Raw genomic sequence first — 26457 nt, forward strand, 5'->3', positions numbered from 1 at the left:
CCGTTGTCCCTCCCGCCTCCGCCCAGTGGTACCTCCGGCCACGGCTGGTGCTGCCGCGAACCTCCTGCTAAACGCAGGCGCAGTGCCGACTGGAGCTGGAGCCGGCGGTTCTTCTGTTCAGGTGTCCGTGAAGAAGGGTCTGATCTCGGGTTTGTGGAATCGGGGGCTGGTTGGCGTGGAAGCACAACTTTGTGGGCCAAAGGGCCTGTATCGTGCTGTAGGTTTTCTATGTTTCTATGAAAAGTGCCGGAAACGAGCTCTGCCGGACGGCTGCAGGCTCCGGGCTCTCCGGTCCCGCAGCCCCGGTTTTAGCTTGGCGCCCGAGCCCGGGCTGTGGGATCAGTTAGTTGTGGTTCCCGGGCTCGGAGGGGTTTGTGGTGAGGGTGATCTGTCTGTGTGTGGGGTGTGGGGGTAGAGGTTATGGGTGAACTGTAGTGGGGGGGGTAGGTGTGGGTGGGGTTGCAATTGTGAGAAAGTGGGATGATCGGACGTTCCGTGACCCGGGTCAAATAAAGTTGTGAACGGGGGAGGATCTGCTCCGTTGTATCGGACGCTCGCGTGTCCTTTCAGGAAGCAGCAATTCTCTCTTCAAATTAATTACTGTCTAATCTTGCTGTTAACATTGTGTTTGTTACTAAGCCCCAGTGTCTGGAAGAGCTGTCACCGTCATGGGCTGTTGGTGCAGATTGGGATGGCGGTGGGGTGTCAGTGACCTCTGTATCAGAGAACACGGGTTTCTACATCCTCCTGTGAGATATAAATGTCCTCACAGTGGATTCGGATCAGCTGGCATATCTGGAGTTTGCAAAGGGAAAGGGGATAGGGAAGGGACTGAGGAGAGAGAGTTTTAATCAGCAAACCATCGTCCGGGGTGGAGGGGTACAGGAGCTGCCTGATAGATCGTTTTACAGTGTTTGTATTTTTATATAATCTCACAGACGGTGACTGAGGAAGGAGCTTGTTGAGGGAGGATACCCGGTGGTGAGCAGGTCAGACACGGTATCAGGAGAGTGACAGTAATGTGATTTCCTGTGTCACGGGTACAGACAGTCGTCTCAAGTGAGGAGTTTGTGTGGAGATGCAGCTTCCCTGGAGGTGGAGGAAAGAGGACACACCAACAGGTGGAACCAGCTGTGAGAAGACACGGTTTGTCAGGTCTGACGACGAGCTGAATGTACCATAACCTTCAGACTGAATCAGAAAATCATTCTGAGGGTATTTGAAATGTCAGAAGCAGGGGAGATGTGATCGCATGTCTCCATCAGACCCTCAGTCAGATGGTTCCAGTTATAACGTGCAGGGATGAAAGCACAGTGTTTGGGGTCTGATTTAATCACTGATTCTGACACAGTGAGAGGGTTAGTTTTGCTGTAAGGCAGCAACATTAATGGAAGACACAGAAACTTCATCATTTGCCAGTTGTTTAGCAGAAGTGACCAATCTCTATGCTACCTTGACAGAAACTGATACTCACAGTGGTGACAAAGGGGTTCAGTCTGGTTTATTCCAGGTTGGAGAGGGGTGTGGAGTTTTGAAATCAATTCCTTCCGGTGCCACCATCGTTAATTTAGCATGTCCGGAGTGGTGGGTCACACAGCACGGAAACAGGCCTTTGGCCGGCCATACCTGTTCTGACCATCCACTCACTGTCTACACTGGTCCCATTTATCAGCACTTGGTTCATAGCCGACTGTATCTCGGCAGTTTCAATGCTCATCCACTTCGTAAATGTTGTGAAGGGACCTGCCTCCACCACCACCTCGGGCAGTGTGTTCCAGATTTCAGCTACCCTCTGAGTGAAAAGTCTCTTCCTCAGATCCCTCTAAACCTCTTCATCCTCTGCTTTAATCCATGCCCTCTGATCTGTGACTCCTCTGTCCCAGGATCGTGGCCTAGTTGGGCATCAGTGAGGCCTTTGATAAGGTTCAGCATGGTAAGTTGCTGTGGAAAGTCAGATCACACGGGATCCAGGGAGAGCTGGCTCACTGGATGCACAGTTGTCTTGATGGTAGGAAGCAGAGAGTGATGGTGGGAGGCTGTTTACTGGACTCGAGGCCCTGGCCTAGTGAGGTTCCCCAGGGTTACACCCCATTGCTCTCATTATTCATTGATATTTAATTATATTTGCATTTGCACAGTTGGTTGAATTCTGTGCTCTACTTGATCTTTCATTCATCCTGTTATTATTCTAAAGATTTGCTAAGTGTTCCTGTAGGAAAAACTATGTCAGGGTTTTATGTGGTATGTGACTATATAAAATTTATGTACTCTGATAATAAAATTTACTTTGAACATCAACCATTGCTACTTGTCATCTCGATCAATAATCTGGTTAAGAATATACAGGATATGGAGAGTAGGTTTGCAGCAAGTTCAAACAATTAGTTTTTCTCAAAAATATTATGTATAATCTCTCTGCTCTGTTTCCCTCTCCACACTCGACCACCCCTCCCTTTACTGTCTTCCCTCTCTGCCCCGTCCTCCCTCTCACCCTAACATTGGACAAAAGTTCAGGGTGAAAGTGAATTATTTTCAGGGAATCTGAAGGGGAATTCTTCACTGGGAGGTTGGTGAGAGGGTGGAATGAGCTGCCAGTGGAACTGGAGGATGTGGGTTTGATTTAGACACTAAAGAGGAATTTGGGTGAGGACGTGGATGGGAGGTGTATGGGGGCTCTGGTGCAGGTAGCTGGAAATGGTCAGTAACAACAAAAACAGGTCGGCATTGACTAGAAGGGCTGATAGGCCTGTTTCATTGCTGCTTGGCTCTGTGATTCTAATAATATTGTGATTTGTAATTTCCACAGTAAGTACATTGCTACTAATGTCTGAACCCAGAAATTTGCCCAAACAGGAATTGAAAGACTCCTGGCTGGCTACAAAAAGTGTCTACAAGCTGTGATACTTGCCAAAGGGGGTGCTACTGAACATGTAGGGCGCCCAAACATTTGCTTCCGGCCCTTTTCCTTTTTTTGTTATTTTGAAACTGTAATAGATTGAAATAAAAATGTAATCTTCCTTAAATATTAAAGAAATGTGTCATCTCTAACTTTATGCCTTTTGGAAATCAGGTCGTCTTTTACTTGCTGATCTATTCACAGTAGCAGACATTTTGACAAGGGGTCAAAATCATGGAAAATCATTGGGAAAATCAGATCGCTACTGGAAGAGTGGATTGGGAAAATCAGGTCGGCAATAGATCTCAAGAGAGTGAATTTCTAGAATGTCTACGAGATGGCTTTTTAGAACAGCTTGTTGTTGAGCCCACTAGAGGATCGTCTGTACTGGATTGGGTATTGTGTAATGAACCAGAGGTAATTAGAGAGATGGAAGTGAAGGAACCCTTATTGATGACAACATGATTAAGTTCACTGTGAAATTTGAGAAAGAGAAGCTGAAATCAGATGTGTCGATATTTCAGTGGAGTAAAGGAAATTACAGTGGCATGAGAGAGGAACTGGCCAAGGTTGACTGGAAAGGGACACTAGCAGGAAGGACGGCAGAGCAGCAGTGGCTGGAGTTTATGCAAGAAGTGAGGAAAGTGCAAGACAGATATATTCCAAAGAAAAAGAAGTTTTCGAATGGATAAAGGATGTAACCGTGGCTGACTAGAGAAGTCAAAGTCAAAGTAAAAGCAAAGCAGAGGGCATACAAGGAAGCAAAACTTAGTGTGAAGACAGAGGATTGGGAAGTTTTTTAAAAAAAACTTATGAAAGGAAAGTATGAAGGTAATTAATAGAGAAAAGAAGAACTATGAAAGAAAGATAGCAAATAATATCAAAAAGGATACTAAAAGCTTTTTCAAGTATATAAAGAGTAAAAGACAGGTGAGAGTAGATATAGGACCAAAAGAAAATGATGCTGGAGAAATTGTAAATGGAGATAAGGATATGGCGGAGGAACTGAACAGACTCCATGTGTGTATATGCAATTATGATAAGAAATACAGACCAGAAAACTTAAATGAGAAGCTGGCTCAGAAAAATAAATCATCACTCTGGAAGAAAACATTAACCAGTGAAATGAGTATGACCCTCCATGGGAGACATCCCAATGATCTGAGCAGATAAGATGGTGACAAGGAAGCATCGAGCACCTAACTGAGTGTTGGAGACCTCTTCCCAAAAACAGAGGAGTTCCTTGCGGAAATACAGGACGAGGTGGGTAACAAAAGTAAAACAAATCGAAACTTCATGAAATACAAACAAACAAGGCAGTAAGTGCAGAAAAGGCCAAGAGAAACCAGACACAATCCAACACATTCCAGGATCCTGCAGCAGTTTAACTCAATCTGATTACTTACGCAGGTACAATCAAGTGGCAAATATCATTCACCAAAATCTTGCTTTAAAATACAAATGGATGAATGACCATGGTAACTTCATTAAGGCACCCTAAATTCAAGACTGATTCAGTTAAGGACATAATCCACCAATTTATATGATAATCAATACATTATTTCAGATAGGATAATCTCAAATAACCATTTGGATATAATATTACAGGATAAACAAGCAGGAATAACTCCCTCAATAGGTATAACCATTCTCAACACACACATGTGCCTCCACCACAGGCATTGTTCGTCAGTCAGATAACCAAATTATTTTGTCTGCCAATTAGCGTCCAAATACAGGACAAAGTAGTTAACAAAAGAAAAAAAATGCAGAATACTTGAAATATAAACAAACAAGGCAGTAAGTGCAGAAAAGGCCAAGTGAAACCAGACACAATCCAACACTTTCCAGGATCCTGCAGCAGTTTAACTCAATCTGATTACTTACAAAGGTACAATCAAGTGGCAAATATCATTCACCAAAATCTTGCTTTAAAACACAAACTCACGAATGCCCTCCATCACCTCATGAAGGCACCATAAATTCAAGCCTGATCCAGTTTTAGAGTCAAAATCTTACAAATTATATGATCATCAATACATTATTTCAGATAGGTCAATCCATCTGGTTATATTACAGGATAAACAAGCAGGAACAACTCCCCCAATAGATAAAACCATTCCCAACACACGTGTTCCTCAACCAGTGGAGCACCTCACCACAAGTAGTGTTTGTGTCATCAGTCAGATAACCTAATTATTTTCTCTGTTAATCTGCTTCCAAATGTCATTCGTTGCCATGCCCCGCTGCTGAATCCCTTCTCCTCATCATACGTTCTTACCTCGACCATCGTTTAGAGCCCCAAACTCTGCTCTGTGCAGACTCGCCTCTGGTTTCTGACCCAGCTTCGTTGAAAATCCAATTGATGGTTTCCCACTCTGCTTTCAGTCTTTAGAGGACAGTGGTGTTCGCTAAAAACACTTTAGAAGTGGGGAAAGTGACCCATAATGTGGACATGAGTCGTGATTAAGGAGGTTAACTCCCAATGTCATTCTTCCTCAGCCCAGAGATTAGAGGGGCAAAAAACATCTCAGACAGATGTGCAGTCAGCTCCACTTCTTCAGTCTGCAGAAAATTCAAGGGAAACCTCTTTGCCCACACAGTGGTGACTATTTGGACCTCTTCCCAGGGAGAGTGAGAGGTGAACAACAGGGGAAGATTTGAAAGATCTGTTGTGTAACAGAATCACTGGCAGGGTTCAGCCGGCCTGAGTTGACTCTCTACTGTATACTAGGTGTGTTATAAATTCACTAAGTACCGGAGACAGTGATTAAAATAGAGCTGATTCATTTGTCACAGATCTAGTCCCATTAAAGGTGAATATGCAGCAGAAGAAACTCCTCCCATGCCTGGTGAGCAGCAGCAATAATTGCAGAGTTCAGCACCGACAATCATTCTCGAAATTGCATTCAGCAACAGTGATGGACAAATATCCAGCATGCAGCTTATTGAAACTTTCTCCCCAGTGTGAACCCGGTAGTGTGTCGTAAGTGTAACACGCTGTAAGGTTTCACTGCTAATGTAATGGCCTCTCTGTAATGTTTCACTGCTGAGGTAGTGGTTTCTCTGTAGCAGCAATGTCGAGGTTACAACTAGAGATAACAGGGTTTTGGAGTGCTGGGCTATCCAATGACAGAAATGTTCTTTCTTGTGAGTCTGGATGTGAGATTTTCATGGGCTTTTTCTGGGGAGAGATGAGAAGCCACGAATGGGGAGAGAGGGCCCTGTTTTTTTTTTACTTCACTAACCCTATAGTCAAAGTAAGAATTATGAATCACATATTGTGTACTGTTTGTTATTTTGGGGTATTGATTTGTAACAGGGGACACGGCACAGCATCCACCCACATTTGGCCGAGCCAGGGGGCTATCACCCCCTATATTAAGCTGCTAGCCGGAGTGAGAGTTACATAAGTTTAGATGACTGAGTGAATACATTCCCACATTAACAGGAGGAGAACGGCCTCTCCCCAGTGTGAACTGACTGGTGTGTCAGTAGGCGAGATGACCGAGTGAATCCCTTCCCACAGTCTGAGCAGGTGAATGGCCTCTCCCCTGTGTGAATTCGCTCATGTACCTTCAATTGAGATGATTGAGTGAATCCCTTCCCACAGTCTAAGCAGGTGAACGGTCGTTCCCCAGTGTGAACTGACTGGTGTGCTTGTAGGCCAGCTAACTGTGTGAATCCCTTCCCACAGTCTGAGCAGGTGAACGGCCTCTCCCCAGTGTGAACTCGCTGATGAACCTTCAGTTGAGATGACCGAGTGAATCCCTTCCCACAGTCTGAGCAGTTGAACGGCCTCTCCCCAGTGTGAACTAAATGGTGTGCTTGTAGAGTAGCTAACTGTGTGAATCCCTTCCCACAGTCTGAGCAGGTGAACGGCCTCTCCCCAGTGTGAACTCGATGATGGACCTTCAGTTGAGATGACGAAGTGAATCCCTTCCCACAGTCTGAGCAGGTGAATGGCCTCTCCCCAGTGTGAACTCGCTGATGTACCTTCAGTTGAGATGACCGAGTGAATCCCTTCCCACAATCTGAGCAAGTGAATGGCCACTCTCCAGTGTGAACTGACTGGTGTGTCAGTAGGGAAGATGACAGAGTGAATCCCTTCCCACAGTCTGAGCAGGTGAATGGCCTCTCGCCAATGTGAACTGACTGGTGTGCTTGCAGGCTAGATAACTGTGTGAATCCCTTACCACAGTCTGAGCAGTTGAACGGCCTCTCCCCAGTGTGAACTGACTGGTGTGCTTGCAGGCCAGATAACTGTGTGAATCCCTTCCCACAGTCTGAGCAGGTGAATGGCTTCTCTCCAGTGTGAACTCGCTGATGTACCTTCAGTTGAGATGACAAAGTGAATCCCTTCCCACAGTTTGAGCAGGTGAATGGCCTCTCTCCAGAGTGAACTGACTGGTGTACCTTCAGTTGAGATGACCGAATGAACCCCTTCCCACATTCTAAGCAGGTGAATGGCCACTCTCCAGTGTGAACTGACTGGTGTGCTTGTAGGTTAGGTAACTGTGTGAATCCTTTCCCACAGTCTGAGCAGGTGAATGGCCTCTCCCCAGTGTGAACTCGCTGATGTACCTTCAGTTTAGATGATGAAGTGAATCCCTTCCCACAGTCTGAGCAAGTGAACGGCCTCTCCCCAGTGTGAACTGACTGGTGTGCTTGTAGGTTAGCTAACTGTGTGAATCCCTTCCCACAGTCTGAGCAGTTGAACGGCCTCTCCCCAGTGTGAACTCGCTGATGTACCTTCAGTTGAGATGACGAAGTGAATCCCTTCCCACAGTCTGAGCAGGGGAACGGCCTCTCCCCAGAGTGAACAGACTGGTGTGCTTGTAGGCCAGCTAATTGTGTGAATCCCTTCCCACAGTCTGAGCAGGTGAATGGCCTCTCCCCAGTGTGAACTCGCTGATGTATCTTCAGTTGGGATGAGTAGGTGAATCCCTTCCCACATTCCGAACAGGTGAACGGCCTCTCCCCAGTGTGAACTTGCTGGTGAGCCATCAGGTCAGAAGACCGAGTGAATCCTGCCCCACAACTTCAGCAGATGACCAGTCTCTGCCCAGTGTGAACTGACTGGTGTGTCCACAGGTGGGAAGATGACTGAATCTCTTCTCACCCACAGAACAGGTGAATGGCCTTGTCCAGTGTGAACTTGCTGATGTACATTCAGTTGAGAAGACCCACTGAATCCATTCCCACAGTCTGAGCAGATGAACGGCCTCTCCCCTGTGTAAAATGACCACTGTGCCAGTCGGTCCGATGACCAAATGAATCCCTCCTCACCGTCTGAGCAGGAAGGATGATGAGTGAATCCCTTGCTCCACTTATTAAATATCTGGACAGAGACAGCAAAATTGGCGTGTTGTGCTCGAGATTCCCGTAGATAAATTCCTTGTTTTTAGCCTGTAAGAAGATTTACAAAATCCATCAATGTGTGTAGGGCAACTTTTCATATGAGATCACTTGAGTTGTCAAGGTGTGATCTGGCAACACACTGTTACAGTGAAGTTCAACCCAAGTTGGAGAGAGAAATCATCTAACTGGGCACAGTGCTGGTATCTGGAATGACCATCAAACTCTCTGATGCTCTTCCTGTCTCTATAAGAATGGGGCATCTCTGCCATCTCCAATCTGTGACCTGGCTCAGTTTGACTCTCGCCATTGGTATTGGTCCCTGTTCCCACTGAGCAGCACGGGCTCCTGGCCCCACAGTAACTGAAATACTCTCACACAAATAGCCTGCAGTGCATTCCATGCACCCACCACTCTCTGGGTAAAATTCTTACCCCTGACATCCCCTCGGTATCTATTTCCAAGCACCATAAAACTATGCCCCCTCGTGTTAGCCATTTCAGCCCTGGGAATAAACCTCTGGATATCCACATGATCAATGCCCCTCATCATCCTATACACCTAAAAAAGGCTCTAAACATAAACAAGGAAATTATACATAGCTTTGGGAAATTGTTAGAAGTATACAAGATTATGAGGGTATAGATAGGGTAAATGCAAGCAGCTTTTTCCACTGAGGTTGGGTGGGATGACAACCAGAGGTCATGGGTAAGTGGGGAAGGTGAACATTTAATGGGAACATTTGGAAAAGCTCTTTACTGAAATGGTTGTGAGAGTGTGGAATGACATGTCAGCACAAGTGGTGAATATGAGCTCTGTTTCACCATTTCAAAGAGGTTTTGATGGAAGCCTGGATGGGAGGTGTATGGTGGGCGATGGTCTCGGTGCAGGTAGTTGCAATAGACAGCTTAAATGTTTTTTTTTGGCATTGACTAGATGGGCCAAACAGCCTGTTTCCATATTGAACATCTCCATGATTCTATGACAGAGAAGCTGGACAAACTTGTTTGGAAGGGAAAAGGTTGGAGTGACAACGGAGCAGCAATGGCTGGAGTTTCTGGGAGCAATTCAGGAGCTGAGTGGTCGACACATCCCAAAGAAGTGAAAGCATCGGAAAGGCGGGAGGACACAACCATGGTTGAATTGAGAAGCTAAAGCCAACATAAAAGCCAAAGAGAGGGCAAACAAAAGAGCAAAAGCTATTGGGAAGCTAGAAACCAACAGAAGACGATGAAAGAAAATGTTCAGATGAGCTCAGGGCATGGATGATGATTAATGAGTCTTGGTAGCACCCAAAAGTCTGAGGCATTTAAAGGAACAAAATATCCGGGGCTTCAATATCTCCAGAAAGCCAAGATTCCTTGCACCAGTTACGTTTCAACTTTTACGTTGTTAGGCACATACAAACTCTACACCCTCAAAATTTCACTTCTGAAGGCCTCCCACTTACAAAGTACTCCGTTGTCAGAAAACAGCCTGTCCCAATCCACACTTGTCAGATCCTTTCTGATACCATCAAAATTGACCTCTCTCCAATTTAGAATCTCAACCTGTAGTCCAGACCTCTCTTTCTCCATATTTACTTTGAATTTCATGGCATTATGATCACTAATTTCTGTCAGTAGCCCTGATCATTGCCTAACAGCTTATTGCACACTTCTACATTGGGAATTTTACGTACCAATTAAGGGCACATTTGACAAACTCTACCCCATCTAGTCCTTTTACAGTATGGGAGTCCCAGTCAATATATGGAAAGTTAAAATCACTTACTGAATAAACCTAAATTTATTGACATGGTCTACAATCTCTCTACTAATTTGTTCCTCTAAATCCCTCAGACTGTTGGATGTAAACAAGTCCCATTATTGGCTACAATATTATAATTCCCTGTCCTGAGCTCATCTGGCTTTCCTACGATGCTTCTTGCATTGTGATATACACAGCTCAGCACATTCATCGCACCATGCTCAACCATTTGATTGCTGACTCTGTCTGAGGTCTGAACAATATCTGACTGGTATCAAGAAAACAAACTCTCCCTCATTATCACAAAAACAAAGGAGCTGATTGTGGAGGACAGGAGGAATGGAGACACAGATAAGGGCATCACCCTGGGACTAGTGAACAACCGACAGCTTCCCCAGTTTCCGAATCCCCAGTGGTGGGCACTTAATCTGGACTCCACCACTTTTGAACCCCTTCCGCCAGCGGCCGACCCTCATGTGACTCTGTGCTATGACCCTACGGGGTGCTCATTGAGGAAAGCCAATATTATGCACCCCTCGAGCGAGAGAAGTTCCCAGTCATGGTGATTGGACAGGATTAAGGAAAAGAGGGCAGTGCATTACTGGCCGAAGTTCCGGATTTCCTTTGGTGACAGACAGGACTGGTGGCTCCCCATACCATCGTTAGGGTTTGCCCTGGGTTCAAGTCAAAGAGCCTAGAGTTCATTGCCTACACCCTGAGGAAACAAGCCTCCAGCACCGAGGGAGACTGGCAAGACTTGGCCGTGGGCCAACTCCGATACTGGAAGGACTTTGAGGTGAAGACAGGACATCTGGTAAGACTCTCTTTTAATATTGACTGAACCCAAGACATTGCACACAATCTCTGCTCAATTTCAGGCAATGAAGTTGACTGCACCAACTGCCCCCCATCCAGATCACCATGAAAGGAGGACAGACTCTCCCATCCATTCCGCAATACCCACTCTAGCCCAAGGTAACGTTTCTTGAGGATGGAAGCTCTTTTGTGGATCCATCAGGAAAACGACATTCTGACTATGCGATAGTGACGGACAGTGAAGTAATTGAACAGGCCTCTTTTGAAGCAGCTGTCTCCGCCCAGAAGGCTGAGCTGTTTGCTCTGACTCGTGCCTGTATCCCAGCAACAGACTAAAGTGGGAACATTTACACAGACTCCCGTTATGCATTTGGAATTGTACATGACTACGGGGCTCTCTGGGAACATGGGGATTCCTGACTTCTTCTGGCCACCCCATTAGTAATGCCACCTTTGTAAACAACCTACACAGCGCTCTACAGCCTCCTCGAGTTTTGGCTATTATTAAATGAGCAGCCCACACCCACATGTCGACTGAGTCACTAAATGCAATTCTTTAGTGGATGAGACAGTGAAAAGTGCGTCACAATCCTCAGTAGTTGTAGTCCCCTCGGGTTCCCGTCAAGCAACCCTCTGTGACTTAAGCAGAACAGGTTTGCCAGACATGAGGGAGGTACGTACTTTTCAGGGGGACGTCTCTGAGGAGGAGCGCAAATTGTGGTCCCAGATGGGGTGCCAGAAAGAACCCAACCTAGCTTTTTGGATTACCCAGCGGGACAGGTTTGTGTTCCTACACAGTTTTTACCAATATTGGTCGATCATATACATGATTTAACACACCTGGGAAAGGAGGGAGTAGTTGGTAACCTGTACCCTGCACATCGGGTAAGACTCCTTGCCAGGTGGACCCTTTTTGTGTCTACAAGTTGATTTTATTGAATTGCCTAGAGTACATTGCTATAGATACTGCTTAGTTATTATCGATGTGTTTAGTAGATGGATTGAAGCTATTGCAACTACAAATAATACTGCTATGTCTGTTGTGAAGTTATTATTATGGGAAATATTTCCCATGTATGGCCTGCCAAAGAAGCTGAGCTCTCACAATGGCCCACACTTTGTGGTGAAAGTAAACAAAGGGGTACGTAACAAACTAGCTATCAAGCAACAATTCCACTGTGTACACCACCCACGGGCCGCTGGCAGAGTGGAAAGAGTCAATGGCATTCTGAAGAGTAAACTGGCCAGACTAACAGCGGAGACTGGACTCACTTGGTTGAAGGTCCGACCATTGGCCCGATTCCACATGAGGGTTACCCCACAGGGGAAAACAGGGTTGTCACCAGCTGAAATCATTTCTGGATGGCCCATGAAGACACCCTGGGGACTAAGACCTTGTGTACCATTGCTCCCAGAAAGTCTACCAGCAAAATTGGATATGCATACCCGAAGGGAAGAGATTGGGAAATATGTATGCCAACTAACCAAAATTTTCCAAGCATTACATTCACAGGTACGACAGGCTTACAAGGAAGAGAACTACCCCGCAGAGAGGAGTGACTATCCCACCACAAAACATGGGAATTTTGTCCTAATCCAGAACTGGGATTGAGGGAAACTCTGACCTCAGTGGAGAGGAACATATCAGGTGTTACTGACCACTCTCACAGCTGTGAAACCGAAGGGGCAATCTCGATGGATACAATGAACAGACTGAAAATGTGTTACAGAAGGAACTGAGTAGAAGGGCTCTCTTGGACTTAAGGAAAATGTATTCGTTGATAGTGGTCTTTGTGTTTTGTCTTATTGCTCAAACAACATCCGTGGGCCCCCATGTTAACACCTTTCTGTCTCTCTGTCACACCTATGCCAAACAGGCAGAACTAGGGGCCTGCTGGGTTTGTGCTGCAATTGCACAGCATGATAAAACTATGATTCCAATGTCAGTAATCCCGCTCAACCAGCGTGAGGAACTCTCAGCCTGGGCTTTCTCAAATGACACTCGGGGAAGTGAGGTGAGTAACTGTGGTCCAGTCAGAGATGACTGTGACTGTCAGTGTTTTGAGGGATGGTATCTCAAGTTCCCATCAAATGGAACTTCCTACACTGGGAAACATGCATCCTGGTCTTACTTGCAAGGTGCCCAGCAGCGGAGAGGAATAACAGATTGAGTGCTTTTGGATAATCGCTTTTCTCTCCTATGGAGTAGCCAGGAATTCACAAGAGATAATCAATTTGGATACAGCACTTGAGGAGCTGGGCACAATACTGCAGGGGCCCTGACAGAAACACAGGCCCAAGTAACAGAAATATCTACTGAAATGATTGCAATCTGGCAAACAGTCATGCAGAATTGTATGGCTTTAGATTTTATCCTAGCTGAGAAAGGGGGAACCTGTGGTATTATTGACACAGAATGCTGCACCTATATCCCTGATGAATCTACTAACATTACATCCCTCTCCAAGCACACTGCCTAGGAGATTGACAGCATCTAGAAAGTAAGGCAGGATTTACACTGGTTCACTGAAGGGTTAAAATGGTGGTCTTTGTAGGTCAGTTCAGTAATACATGGAGCAGGATATTGCATTACGGCCTAATAATTGTCCATAACATTGTTATAAATACTGTGGTACGCTGTTTTTTTTTTCCCACTGTTAAGTCAATGTAGTACTTGTTTGCTTTCCCTGCAAAAAATTACTGCTTTGTTGATTATGTAATGATCAAAAGGAGGGAATGATAAAATGTGTAAAAGGGTTAACACTTTGTTAAAAAATAGCAGCCTGTTTTTCTGAAAGAAACTGCTGATAATCAACAGATGTTCTAAGCCATGCTGAGCCATATTTCTTCTTGCGGGTAGCTAGCTAGGGTTTCAAGATGCTTATCTCCTTGCGCATTCACATCTAGAGATAGGATAGCTTCGGTCTGTTCTGTGTGTGTAAGCCATTATGACTGTTTTGTAATCTGTCTTTAGGGGCTCCAGCTTGTCATATAGTAAATAACTTTGGCTCCAGCCTTTCTTGTGTGGGGAGTATCTGGACGGATATATCTGTGGTGAAGGGGAATTGTTAGTCAGTTAGTGGATTGGGCGGGAACAGTCATCAACTGTTCCTTTTTGAGCGACTAACTGAGTAAGCCCGATGCTTGGAATAAAGAGTTTGTACTTATACAGTCTCTCAGTGACTTTATCCGGATTCGACTTCCACATAATGGGAGTGGTTTCAAAGGGCTGGGCTGCTGGATGCACATTACCAGACCTGGAGTGATTGCAACTGGGTCTGACAGAGGCATAACTGGTTCTTCTGGGCATGTTCAGTCTCACCCCAGCTATTTCCTACCTTCCTTTGTACAGGTACGTAATGTCTAAAGAACAGTAAATGAGACTCACTGAACTTTCTCCTGACTGAATCATTGGAATCTCCAAGCCAGTTGGGTTCTCTCCAGTTGATGCTCTCAGTCCTCGGGCTGGTTCACTTGTTGCTGTTCCCTCGTCTTCACTCGTGGTTTGCTTCCAGTTGGGGTTTTTCTTCCAATAAATCTCTCACTGCAGGTCTAACTTTAAATTGAAAGATAATGACGCAAATTAACAACAAAAAAGAGAACCAAACATTTCTGCTTAATGTTATTAAGAACAAAACTCACTGAAATTTAAATATTGAAGGCAAATATACAGTAATGATCTCAATGAACAATCGTTTATTGTCCCACACACGTCACAAAACGATATGGGATAAGAAGGAGCCATCATTCAGTCATGGTAAGACATAAGCAACAGAATCAGATGATTCAATCCATCTGATCTGCTCCACCATTCAACCATGGTTGATTTTTATTCCGACACCATATTCCTGCCTTCCTCCTGTAACCCTGTAGCTACTTAGCAATCTTGAATATATTAATCTCCGTCATAAATATATCCAAACGGCAGCCTCAACCAAACCCTGCGGCAACAAATTCCACACTTCAGACACCTTTTGGCCAAAAGATTTTTCTCAACTGAATTTTAACAGGAAGCATTTGTATTCTGAAACAGTGCTGTTAGATCACAGACTCTCCGTTTAATAGAAACACCTCTCCATGTCCACTGTATCCAGGCTTTTCAGCATTCGGTAGGCTTACCTAACCATACATCCGCCCCACATCCCCCCACCGTCCCTCTGAACTCCATCGAGCACAGGTCCGGAGCCATCAAATGCTCCTCATACATAAAGCCGATCGTTCCTGATATTATTCATGTCAACCTTGTTATCAACACGCCACGTGATCTTGCGTCACAAAGCGGAGGGCGGGGGAGATCTCCGGCACACAGCCTTACGTGACCTGTTCGTGGGTCTCCCATTTCAACCCTGCGGAAATAGACAGCCTGGACTCCTGGTTTGAATCGTTCAATGCAGATTAAGTGAAGTCGGCACATTTTTGCCGAGCCCATTTAACTGGAAAATAAATGAGTAACTGGCCCTCAGTTCGGGGCTCACGGCCAACATCGGATCTCCCCGCTCGGGATCGGTATCAATACTCACAAATAGAAAAGTGATATCTTCAGCCTGGAGACAGTAATCCGGATCCCCAGTTCCCCGAGATAGGAGACGCGAAGCCTTTCTCGATCCCGCAGACTTCAGCACTGAGCGTTAGGGAAAACACCACATACCCGGAGACAGTGAGCATGCGCGAAATGTGTGGTACGTCACCAAGAGGGCGGGGCCTCAGAAACGGATGCGCAATGTTGCCATCCTGCGGTTTAATAGGGGGGGGGGGTAAACTGCATCATGTGACCCCCAGACAGATGTCCAGTTACCCACCACTCTGTGGAAAGAAGCAATCTTGTCGCTCAGATCTCCTCTCACCTTAAATGTATTAGACATTTCAACCCCCAGGAAAAATATATCGTCTGTCCACTCGGTCTACTCCTCTCGTAATCTTATAAACGTCCATCCAGTCTCACCCCAGCCTGCGCCGCTCTGGAGAAAACAACAGAAGTTTGTCCAACCAGGACGGGCAGCATCCGTCGAAACGAGCAGTCAACGTTTCGGGCCGAGACCCTTCGTCAGTCCTGTCTTCCTCCAGCGTGTGTGTACGTGTTGATTTGACCACAGCATCAGCAGTGTACTTTGTGTTCGTCCAACCTCTCGTTATAGCTCTTGCCTCCTGGTAAACCTCTTCCCCGCCCTCTCCAAAGCCCCGACATCCTTCCGAGAATGGGGCGACCAGAACTGTATGAAACACTCCAGATGTGGTCTAACTAGTTTTATAAAGCTGTGTTACGAACCGTAACGTTTTAGAAACGAACCAGCAGCAACAGAGTTCACACTGGAGTCTGGTTTTGATGTTAATACCACTCTCTTTATTGGTCTCTACTTATAACATAGTAACTTAACGAAATAAAGGAAAGTTAGCAGTGTTAAGTGTATATATGTGTAAATATTGCTCCCAGACTATCGAGCCTGAGGGAACAAAGCTCAGAATCTTGAGATAGTAAAGTAGGAAAGTTCAGTAATCCACGGAATAAATGATGGGAGAGAGATATTTGTAATCCAGGGTGAAACGTAGAGAAAAGGCCGTTACATCAAAATAATGTCGACGAAGTTCTTATCCGTTGAATCCGTCCACATACGAGTTAACAGCGAAATTGACCTGTCACAGGAATACCGTCTTCCAGGGGTTACTGCACAACATACCCAGGCAAGGGTTAACACAAGATATTCCAAAATCCACTCCTATGGATTATACGAAGTGGCAGCCACACTCATTCGTTGTGGTTCCGTGTCCCGATGATCAACCCACTCTTGTGGGCATAGGAGAGTTCCAAGCCTCAGCTGCGACTAACTGAAGCGATCAGCGTTTCCCAGACTCACTCTCTCTTTAGACTGGCTGACTGGCTGTCTGCAGATCGCTCTCTCTCTCTCTTAAGGTTCAGGTCCACCGTCAGCGCTGTCAGTCTGTGACTGACGTCATAGCCCCGCCTCCTCACGCTGGCGCTCTTAAAGAAACAGTCACAGTACGACCGCAGGCTCGTAACAGCCGCAACACAACTTCCCGACTTTTGAACTCAATGCTTCAACTAATAAAGACAACCATGCCATTTGCCTTCTTAACCACCCGATCAATCTGTGCAGTCTCTCTCAGGGAGCGATGAACTTGGAGTCTAAGATCCCTCTGATCATCGACACTGTTCAGGGTTTTGCATTTAACAGTGTACTGTCGCATACATTCGACCTACCGAGCTGCCAAGATGATCATCACTAATCAAATCTCACTGATATTTCTCAGGTCCTGTTGAATTTATTGCCAAGTGCACAAGTACGGGAAGGTACAGGTACAGAGAAACACTGACTTGTGGCAGCATCACAGGCAAGTACATTCAGATAACACACGGAACACAAATTGTACGATTCTCTGTCAGTAACAATCTATACATATGTTTTATGTTAATAACGATATATAAAATACATTGTGTCATGATCAATATTAAAATGTGCATTTGTGTCAATAACAGAGTTGGAAATGTTGAATTTGGTCCCTGTCTCCATTCCTCCTGTAATCCACAACCAGCTCCTTTGTTTTTGTCACAATGAGGGAGAGGTTGTTTTCTTGACACAACAGTGTCGGGTGATGACTTCTTCTCTATACGCTGCCTCGTTATTGTTTGGGATCCGGGGGATCAATGTAGTGCCGTCAGCAAATCTAATTAGCAGATTGGAACCCGCCACTGCAGCCCCACAGTGCACTATGTACTGATTGCAAAGCTACGAAATTGCATGTGAATAGCCTCCCCTCCCCCAACTCCACTCTTTCTGCGTCACCAGCAGACTGGGACATCTCACATCTCGCTGCCTCCGCCAGGACATTAAACTGTGAACAACTGTGGTCAGGGACTGATCTCTGGGGTACTCCAAACGCTACCTCCTTCCAGTCTGAAAACGGCCCTCTCATCCAGCCACACACTACCGGCAGTTTATCGATCTCCAACGAAAAAGCCTAATCACCTACTCCTGAGCTTCAATACCATTGTTGACTCTGAGTTTACCACCGTCAAATGCCGGGAGGGACATAATAATCAGAAAGTCTCTAGTCACAGCCGTGTAAATAAAATGTGATCTCAGTAGGTGTGTGGCGCATGCTCAGAATGCGAAGGAGACAGACAAACTGAGCCAAGTCACAGACTTGGGAGGAATGATCCATTTTGACACAGAGAGGGAAGCAGAGAGTTTGATATTGTGCCTGATGCCGGAACTGCGGCCAGTTAGAAGATGAAATCTTGTTCCTCTAAATTGTTTTGAGATGTTACAGTGTTTTAATCAGAAGGCACCATGGAGACTGAAATTATTTCAGTTGAATTGTTGTCCTTCACCCACTGACTTGCTTTGTAAACGTTTAGCAGTGTAGGAAAGTCAAAGGATTTGTGTATGGGAATCACAAACACAACAGCACGTTAGTTCCGCTGTATCTGTCAGTTCACCAGCGCTTGAATGCCGCCGATCCTTTCATGTGGAGGCGGAGATGTTGGAGAAGACAGCGCCCCACTCGCTACAGGGAGAGCCCGAGCACGTGTCCATGTCCGTGACCTGATTGGATACATCGCCCTGACGTTCTAGCAGTGGGACTTTATTCACTGGCTCTCATTTTGGAAGGGATTCAGTCGGCCATCGCAGATACACCAACAGCTTCGCACTGGGAAGCGGCCGTTCACCTGCTCCGTGTGTGTGAAGAGACTCATTCAGTTAACCCACCTTGTGATACTCCGGTGAGTTCACAATAAATAGAGGCCACATTTCTGTCCGGAGTGAGCAAAGAGTTTTACTCAATCATCCCAGCTGCTGCAACACCAGCAGCTTCACATCAGGGAGGAAGTTCAAATCAGCTCCGTGTTAAATGTTTAACCATCACGGTGACTGAAGGCAGCTGCAGGTCATGAGGGACTGTTACTGTCAGATTCTGCAGTTCTTGCGGCTGCTCATCACACCCAGGACTGAACCCTGGTCACTGAGCATTGGAGGAGTCTGTTCTGCTGATTGTTAGCCTTAAACTGGACTGGTGTTTAATATTGTGGATCTGTGAAAGATAAATCTGTTTGTATCAAATCCCCGTGTCTCGCTTGAGAGGGCCGCTCGGCCCAGCTGGTCCTGCCCATGTTTCTGTTCCATATCAGTATATGAAAATCTACCCCTGCCGTTCCCCTCTCCCCCTCCCTGAGATGACAGGTTGCAACTAGTCAGCACTCCGTCGGATAGGAGATTTCTCTTGAATTTCATAGAATCACAGAAATCTACAACATATTACCGATGCTTTGGCCCACAATGTTGTACCGACCATGTAACTTACTCTAGAAACTGCTTAGAATTACCCTACCGCATACCCACCTATTTTCCTAAGCTCCATGTACCTATCTAAGAGTCTCTTAAAAGACCCTATTGTATCCGCCCTCTACCACCGTCGCTGGCGGTGCATTCCACACACACACCACTCTTTGCTTATAAAATCTTAGCTCTGACATCTCCTCTGTGCCTACTTCCAAGCAGCTTAAACCTATTCCCCCTCGTGTTAGCCGTTTCAGCCTGGGAAAAAGCCTCTGACTATCCACACGACCAATGCCTCTCATCATCTTATACACCTGCCATGAATTTCCTGCATGATTTTCTCCAGGCTGAATAAGACGATGAGCTCTCTGTGGTTGTGACGTTCTTCAGGGCTATGACGAATTTGGTTAAACTCCTTCTTCCCTGCTCTTTTCAACGTTTTGGGTCATTTTCACCAATATAAAGGACTGTGCCTCAGACAGCTGGGTTGTTGCAATTGTTACGGACCAGCAGCAATAGATCACTAACGGAGTCTGGTTTCGATGTTAAAACCACTATCTTCATTCGTATTGTAACGGGGTCCTGAATTACCCATTTGAAGTGTGTTTTTGAAGAGAGAGAGGGAGTTGTTGTTCAACACCGAACACCTTGTTGGAGAGAGGGAGAGAGAGAGAGAGAGGAGAGGAGAGGAGAGAGAGAGAGAGAGAGAGAGAGAGAGAGAGAGAGAGAGAGAGAGAGAGAGAGAGAGAGAGAGAGAGCGAGAGAGAGAGAGAGTGAGTGACAAGAGAGAGAGACAGAGGAGAGAGAGAGAGAGAGGAGAGATGATGAGAGAGGAGAGGGGAGAGAGAGAGAGAGGAGAGAGAGAGAGAGAGATGGTTTTCTCTGCAAGCTTGTTTACACTTTACAAGGACAACTGTCCAGCTTCTGTGTTCTTACAGAGAGAGAAGGGAGGAACTGTTTGATAGACAGCTGGGGCTCACCACGGTGAGATAAGTAGGAGGTCCGCTGATAGACCTCCAGACACATGGTTTTGGACACTGAATGAGCTTTGTTGTGTCCACAGAAAAAGATGGGTTTTGGAAGATCGATCAGGAGCATCGATCAGTGGCTCTCGCAGTGTGAAAAGGCTGTGACCGGTGGGGAGTTATTCGTGTGCCCAATCCCTCGCCTGGGTTAATAACTCCACCACAGAAGAACGGTCCCGTTTGTAGTGGTCACAGTCGGTTACTTCCAAAGGATTTCAGAGGACGACGGGACTATCGACGGCGTCAGCTTACCTGAAGCCTCAAAACTCTCCCTCTCTCTCTCTCCATCACTACTCGACTCAATCCACGAACTGAACTGAACTTCACTCATCACCGTAAGACGGCATCCATTCACCCCGAGGCGTGAAGAAGCTTGGCTTTTCCTATTTCCACACAGACACACACACACACACACACACACACACACACACACACACACACACGCACGCACGCACGCACACACACACACACACACACACACACACACACACACACACACACACACACACACACACTCACACACGCAGGCACGCACGCACGCACGCACACACACACACACACACACACACACACACACACACACACCACATAATCATTGCTAACCTGTTTGATATATCTGCATTAATATTGCTGTATCGCGTAGTTACTAATAAATAGCATTAGTTTTATAGCAATACCAGACTCCAGGGTGTTTTCTATTTCTGCTGGTTCTTTGACCCGTCACGGGGTACGTAACAGTATCTACTCCAAATATAAAAGATTAAAGGAAATAAACAGAAGTTAACAGTATTATGCGTATTATATAGCTCCCAAACTATCAAGCTTGGGAAACAATGCTTAAAGTCTTCAGATGGTAAAGTGGAAAAGTTCAGTAATCCACGGAATAAGTGAGTGAGAGGAGAGATTTGTAAATCCACACGAACAAGTAGAGAGAAGGCAATTACGAAGAATTCCACACACATTCCACGCTGGGTAAACGAAATAACAGTCGCCGAAGATCTTATCCGTCGATTAGTTCCGAAATCCACTTAGAAATATCACCAGGTGACAGTCACAGGAATATCGTCTTCAAGTGGTTACCACAGAACACCCCCGATTCCAGGTAAGGGCCACAAAAGTGATATCACAGGATACTCCAGCAAATCCCACACATATGGATGATACGAAGTGACAGTCACACAACCGTTGTGCACTGCGTGCCGATGATCAGATCAACCCAACCTTTGGGCATGGAAGAGTTGCAGCTTACAGCAGTCACACGCTGAAGTTCCAACAGCTTGTCTCCCGCTCCCTCTCCCGCTCCCGCTCCCGCTCCCTCAGGCTGCCGCAGCTTGTGTCTGACGTCACAGCCCCGCCTCACTCAGCACTTAAAGCGATACTCACAGTAAACGAACCTGCGGTCTCGCAATACAATGCACCTCTAAAGTCTGACAGCAGACTAGCGAGTGATCTTCGATGGTGCAGTGTCAGAAACCCGAAGATTTGCCAGCCTGAGTCAGGGGTTCCAGAGAGAGATGGGGTTCAGAGCAGGAGGACGAATAAGATAGATAGATAGATACCTTATTCATCCACATGGGGAAATTCAACATTTTTTCCAATGTCCCATACACTTATTGTAGCAAAGCTAATTACATACAATACTTAACTATTTAAATACATTGAATGTAACTGAAGCTCAGTCCTAATCCCCGCACTTTAACATAATCTTACTCTGGCGGTTGAATTGTAAAGCCGAATGGCATTGGGGAGTAGTGATCTCTTCATCCTGTCTGAGGAGCATTGCTTCGATACCAACCTGTGTAGACCAGCAGGATGTGGTCAAAAGTGAAAGATTAAAAGCATTTGGAAACTGGTTGATCGAAAAAAGGTGGTTAATTTCTGCAAAACACAGGTGGAAATAAACAGATCAGGCAGAAATTTTGGAGAGGAATAAATAGAAAATGTTTAGGCAGAGCCCCTTCAGCATGCTTAGCCTGTGTACTCCGCTGTTTAGTTGCTCTCTGATTTGCAGAGTTCCTCCAGCGTTTTGTATGTGTGCGTCTCTGTATTTCCAGTAACTGCAGAATCTCCTGTGTTTTATATCTGCATTTTACTTTGGCATTAGATACACGGTTGATATCGAGTATATTGCTTATGGGAGCCGCTTTCTGCGTTAAACAGCTGCAGATTTTTCTATACACATGATTTTTAAAATGAGGTATGGACATTGAACCGATGCTTGCAGAAATGTTTTAATGGCACCGTGATTACCCATAGGGCCATGCGTTAAGAATTTCGCCGGAGCTGAAGCGCCGATTGAAATGCGCATACGTCAGGCTGAGGACGTCCCCAGTATCACGCATGCGCGCTAGTACACAGAAGATTTTCAAAATGTCGGTTGCAGGTAAGAGCGATTCTCTGTGTTTTTATCTTAAACACCGACTTCGGGATAATTCCTTTGAATTTCGGACACCGTGGCCAGCAATCCCGGGACAGTCCTGCCCTCTTCCCTCTCTCTCAGCCCCACTATCCGTACACGGGGCCCGGGGTGCTTCCGGCTGATGAGGGAATGGGAACCGATGGATCTCTCAGACAGAGCTGAGCTCCAGCTATCTAAATGCAAGGATTAGGAACTCGGAGAAAGGGAACAAAATGTTTTACATCAGCAGTTGAGAAAATCGGCATTAGTACTCTTTTCCATAGATGCTGCCTGGCCTGCTGAGCTCCTCCAGTATTTTGTGTGTGTTGCTTCCTCTACCCTCCTCTTGCTCTGGACTTTTCTACCGGTGAGGACATGTTTTGACCCATTCTCTCTGGGTACGTAATGATATCAAACACCTTTGCCCTGGGGCAAAAAAAGTAGCTTTCGCATCACAAATGTGCCAGGACTCCAGTGAGACAGAGAACTGCCGCACTTCCCTTCATATTCATTGGCATTGCATTCACTGAGTTCACCACCGTCAGTCATTGGGGGAGGGTTCAAGGGGAATATTTATGTAGAATACAGAAACTAGTGATGCCTGTTTGCATTTGGGTGATGCAAAAGTTTGCTGGAGAATTTGCAAGTGGGAAGAAGTGGAGTAATATTTGGAAATCTGACTTTTTAAAGTGTAATTTAGCAAGAAAACCACATATGGGCAATGTGAAAAAGCTTGGTGAGAAAATTCTCCATTTCTGTTACAGGCCTGCTACATAGGTTGTGTGAGAGTGCAGATGAACTCGATCAAACCCAGAGGAGATCAAAGTTCCTATTGAGAGTGATTTGCTAGATGTTAAAATGAAAACCTCTCTATATAAAATTCACTGTGCACATCTTGGAACAGAACAAGAGGGACGAATATCCTAGTGGTAAGGCTTGCTAGTGGTAGTGAGCAGGGGAGGGGGTGATGTGGTTAAAATAAGTTGTAGGGGGAATGGGAGCCAGAATGGACAGAACAGATAGTGGAAGAGGGTGTGAATTGAATTGACTTTATTAAATACATATTTCATAAACATGAGGAGTAGATATATTTACCTTACATCATCTGAATGTGCAATGTGTAATTTATAGTAATTTATAATAGATAGTTTCCACATAGGACAGTCAATATAACATAGAAATGCCACTGTATCAGCATGAATTATTCAGTCTGATGGCCTGGTGGAAGATGATGTCCCGAGGCCTGTGGGTCCCTTTTGCTGTGATACCGTTTTCCTGGATGGTAGCAGCAGGAACAGTTTGTGGTTCTGGTGAATTAGGGCCAGTTTGTCCCCGATATTTGTTGGGCCCTTTTTACACACCTGTCCGTGTAAATGTACTGAATCGTGGAAAGTACATTGTGCAATGTATAATTGTTTATATTTAGAGACATTTTTTGGTGTATAAAATGATGAGGGTATTGAGGCGTATGTGAGTGGCCAGAGGAGGTGTTTTTTTTTCCCCAGGGTTTGAAATGGTTAATGCCGCTTTTCCACACTCCCATAGACCCTTTGTCCATCTCCTGAGTAAATAGAGATGGAAAAATATTTAAGATCTCCACCATCTGCTTTGTTTCCACACGTGGATTAACATTCTGGTCTTCCAGAGGACCAACTTTGTGCCTTGCAATCCTTTTGCTCTTAATCTATCACTAGAATCCCTGAGGATTATCCTTCACCTTTTCTGTGACAGTGACCCTCATGCCATCTTTTAGCCATCCTGATTGATTTCTTATGTGTTCTCTTATATTTCTGATATCCATAAGAAACTGACTGCCTATCCCTGTTATGCAATTCCATTTTGTGCTTTACCAGGGTCTCAATATCTCTGGCAATCCAAGTTTCCTACAGTTTCTATCTTTACATTTTATTCTGACATACCCGCTTACTACTTTCAAAATTTTGCTTTGAAGGCCTCCCATTTACCAAGCACACCTTTGCCATTAAAGCAGCCTGTCCCAGTCCACAGTTGCCAGATCCTAGTGTTGATTCCAGGTGTTGATCCATGTCCTGAATGCATCCACCTTTCCTACACTGCACTTTGTATTGAAATATACAGGGCTCAGCATATTCACTGCACCATGCTCACTTTTTCATTCCTGACTTTGTCTGAGGCCTGAACAACATCTGTCTCCACAACCTCTCCACTCTCTGTTCTGTTATTCAGGCTCCCATTCCCCCTGCAACTTTAGTTTAACCCCTCCTTACCCCAACCTCCCATCATGCAGATCTATCACCCCTTTGGCTTTCCTCTCCCAGATCAATAAAAAGGAGGTGCATACCAGGTAACAGGCAGATAGGAACAAATGACGGGTACTTATGAAATACAGGAAATTCAAGTGAACACTTATGAAAGAAATAAAAGAAGGCATGAGGTTGCCCCAGCAGACAAGGTGAAGGAGAATCCTCAGGGATTCTGCCAGACATGTTAAGAGCAAAAAGATTGCAAGGGAAAAAAATAATTCTCTGGAAGATCAGAATGGTAATCCATATGAAGGAGATAACATAGATTGTGGAGATTTTTTTTGCATCCGTATTTACTCAAGAGATGAACACAGAGTCTGTAGAAGTGAGGCAAAGCCACATCAACTTCATGGACCCTGTACAGATAGATAGATAGATACTTTATTCATCCCCATGGGGAAATTCAACATTTTTTTTTCCAATGTCCCATACACTTGTTGTAGCAAAACTAATTACATACAATACTTAACTCAGTAAAAATATGATATGCATCTAAATCACTCTCTCAAAAAGCATTAATAATAGCTTTTGAAAAGTTCTCAAGCCCTGGCGGTTGAATGTAAAGCCTAATGGCATTGGGAGAGTAATGGATTACAGAGGTGGAGGGGTTTACTGTCTTGAGGCAAATTAATGTGGATCAATCCCCAGGGCCTGACAAGTTGTTCACTAGGACCCTGCAGAAGACAAGTGCAGAAATTATTGAGCCTTAGCACAGATATTTAAATCATCCTTAGTGACAGGTGAGGTACTGGAGGATTGGAGGACAGACAACGTTGTTCTGCTGTTCTAGAAAGGCTGTAAAATGGAACTAGGAAATTATATGTTTGTGGGCTTGACATCAGTACTGGGAAAGTTATTGGAATGTGGTGTGCAGGAACCCGATATATACTGTAAGTATTTGGATAGGTGTGGACTGATAAAGGATAGACAGCATGGCTCTCGCCAATCTTATAGAGTCTCTCCAGGAAGTTTATCAGGGAAGTGGATGAAGGCAAGGCAGTGGATGTTGTCTACATGTACTTTAGCAAGGCACTTGACAAAGTCTCATAAGGGAGTTTGGTCAAGAAGGTTCAGTCACTCAGCATTCAAGATGAGACAGTAAATCGGATGAGACACTGTCTTTGGGAGAAGCCAGAGCGTGGTAGCAGATGGTTGCCTCTCTGACTGGAAGCCTGTGACTAGTGGTTGCCACAGGGATCAGTGCTGGATCTGTTGTTGTTTGTCATCTATATCAGTAATCTGGATGTTAGTGTGGTTAACTGGATCAGCAAATTTGTGGGTGACACCAAGACTGGTGGTGTAGTGGACAGTGAGGAAGACTATCATGGCTTGCAGTGCGATCTGGACCCACTGGGAGAATGGTTTGAAAAATGGAAAATGGAATTTAATGCAGACCAGTGTGAGTTGTTGCACTTTGGAATGACCTACCAAGGGAGGTCTTTCACAGTGACTGGTCAGGCACTTAGGAGTGTTGTGGAAGAAAGGGACCTGAGAATACAAGTTCTTAATTCACTGAAAGTGGTATCACAGTTAGATAGTGACGGAAGGAAAGATTTTAGTTCATTGGCCTTCATGAACATATACTGACAATAGATGGATGTTATGTTGACTTGTAGAAGACATTGGTGAGGCCTAATTT

At 45.3% G+C, this 26457-nt stretch overlaps 3 protein-coding genes across 3 annotated transcripts in view; 1 reads left to right on the plus strand and 2 right to left on the minus strand.

Annotated features, from left to right (window-relative positions):
* The window catches only part of LOC140722116 (uncharacterized), a 265387-nt gene that overhangs the window by 107739 nt on the left and 131191 nt on the right, over positions 1-26457 (plus strand). The gene's annotated exons all lie outside the window — the stretch shown is intronic.
* LOC140722119 (uncharacterized) overlaps positions 1-26457 on the minus strand; it is a 1111870-nt gene that overhangs the window by 94886 nt on the left and 990527 nt on the right. The gene's annotated exons all lie outside the window — the stretch shown is intronic.
* The window catches only part of LOC140722123 (uncharacterized), a 161951-nt gene that overhangs the window by 58021 nt on the left and 77473 nt on the right, over positions 1-26457 (minus strand). The window contains exons 2-3 of the mRNA XM_073036926.1: positions 14208-14375; positions 6473-8305 (exon numbers count right to left, since the gene is read on the minus strand). Coding sequence (XP_072893027.1) covers positions 6473-7903 — 1431 coding nt within the window. The 5' untranslated portion in view covers positions 7904-8305; positions 14208-14375. The remainder of the gene's footprint in view (positions 1-6472; positions 8306-14207; positions 14376-26457) is intronic.

This window comes from Hemitrygon akajei, unplaced genomic scaffold (assembly GCF_048418815.1).
Source record: "Hemitrygon akajei unplaced genomic scaffold, sHemAka1.3 Scf000069, whole genome shotgun sequence".
NCBI lineage: Eukaryota > Metazoa > Chordata > Chondrichthyes > Myliobatiformes > Dasyatidae > Hemitrygon > Hemitrygon akajei.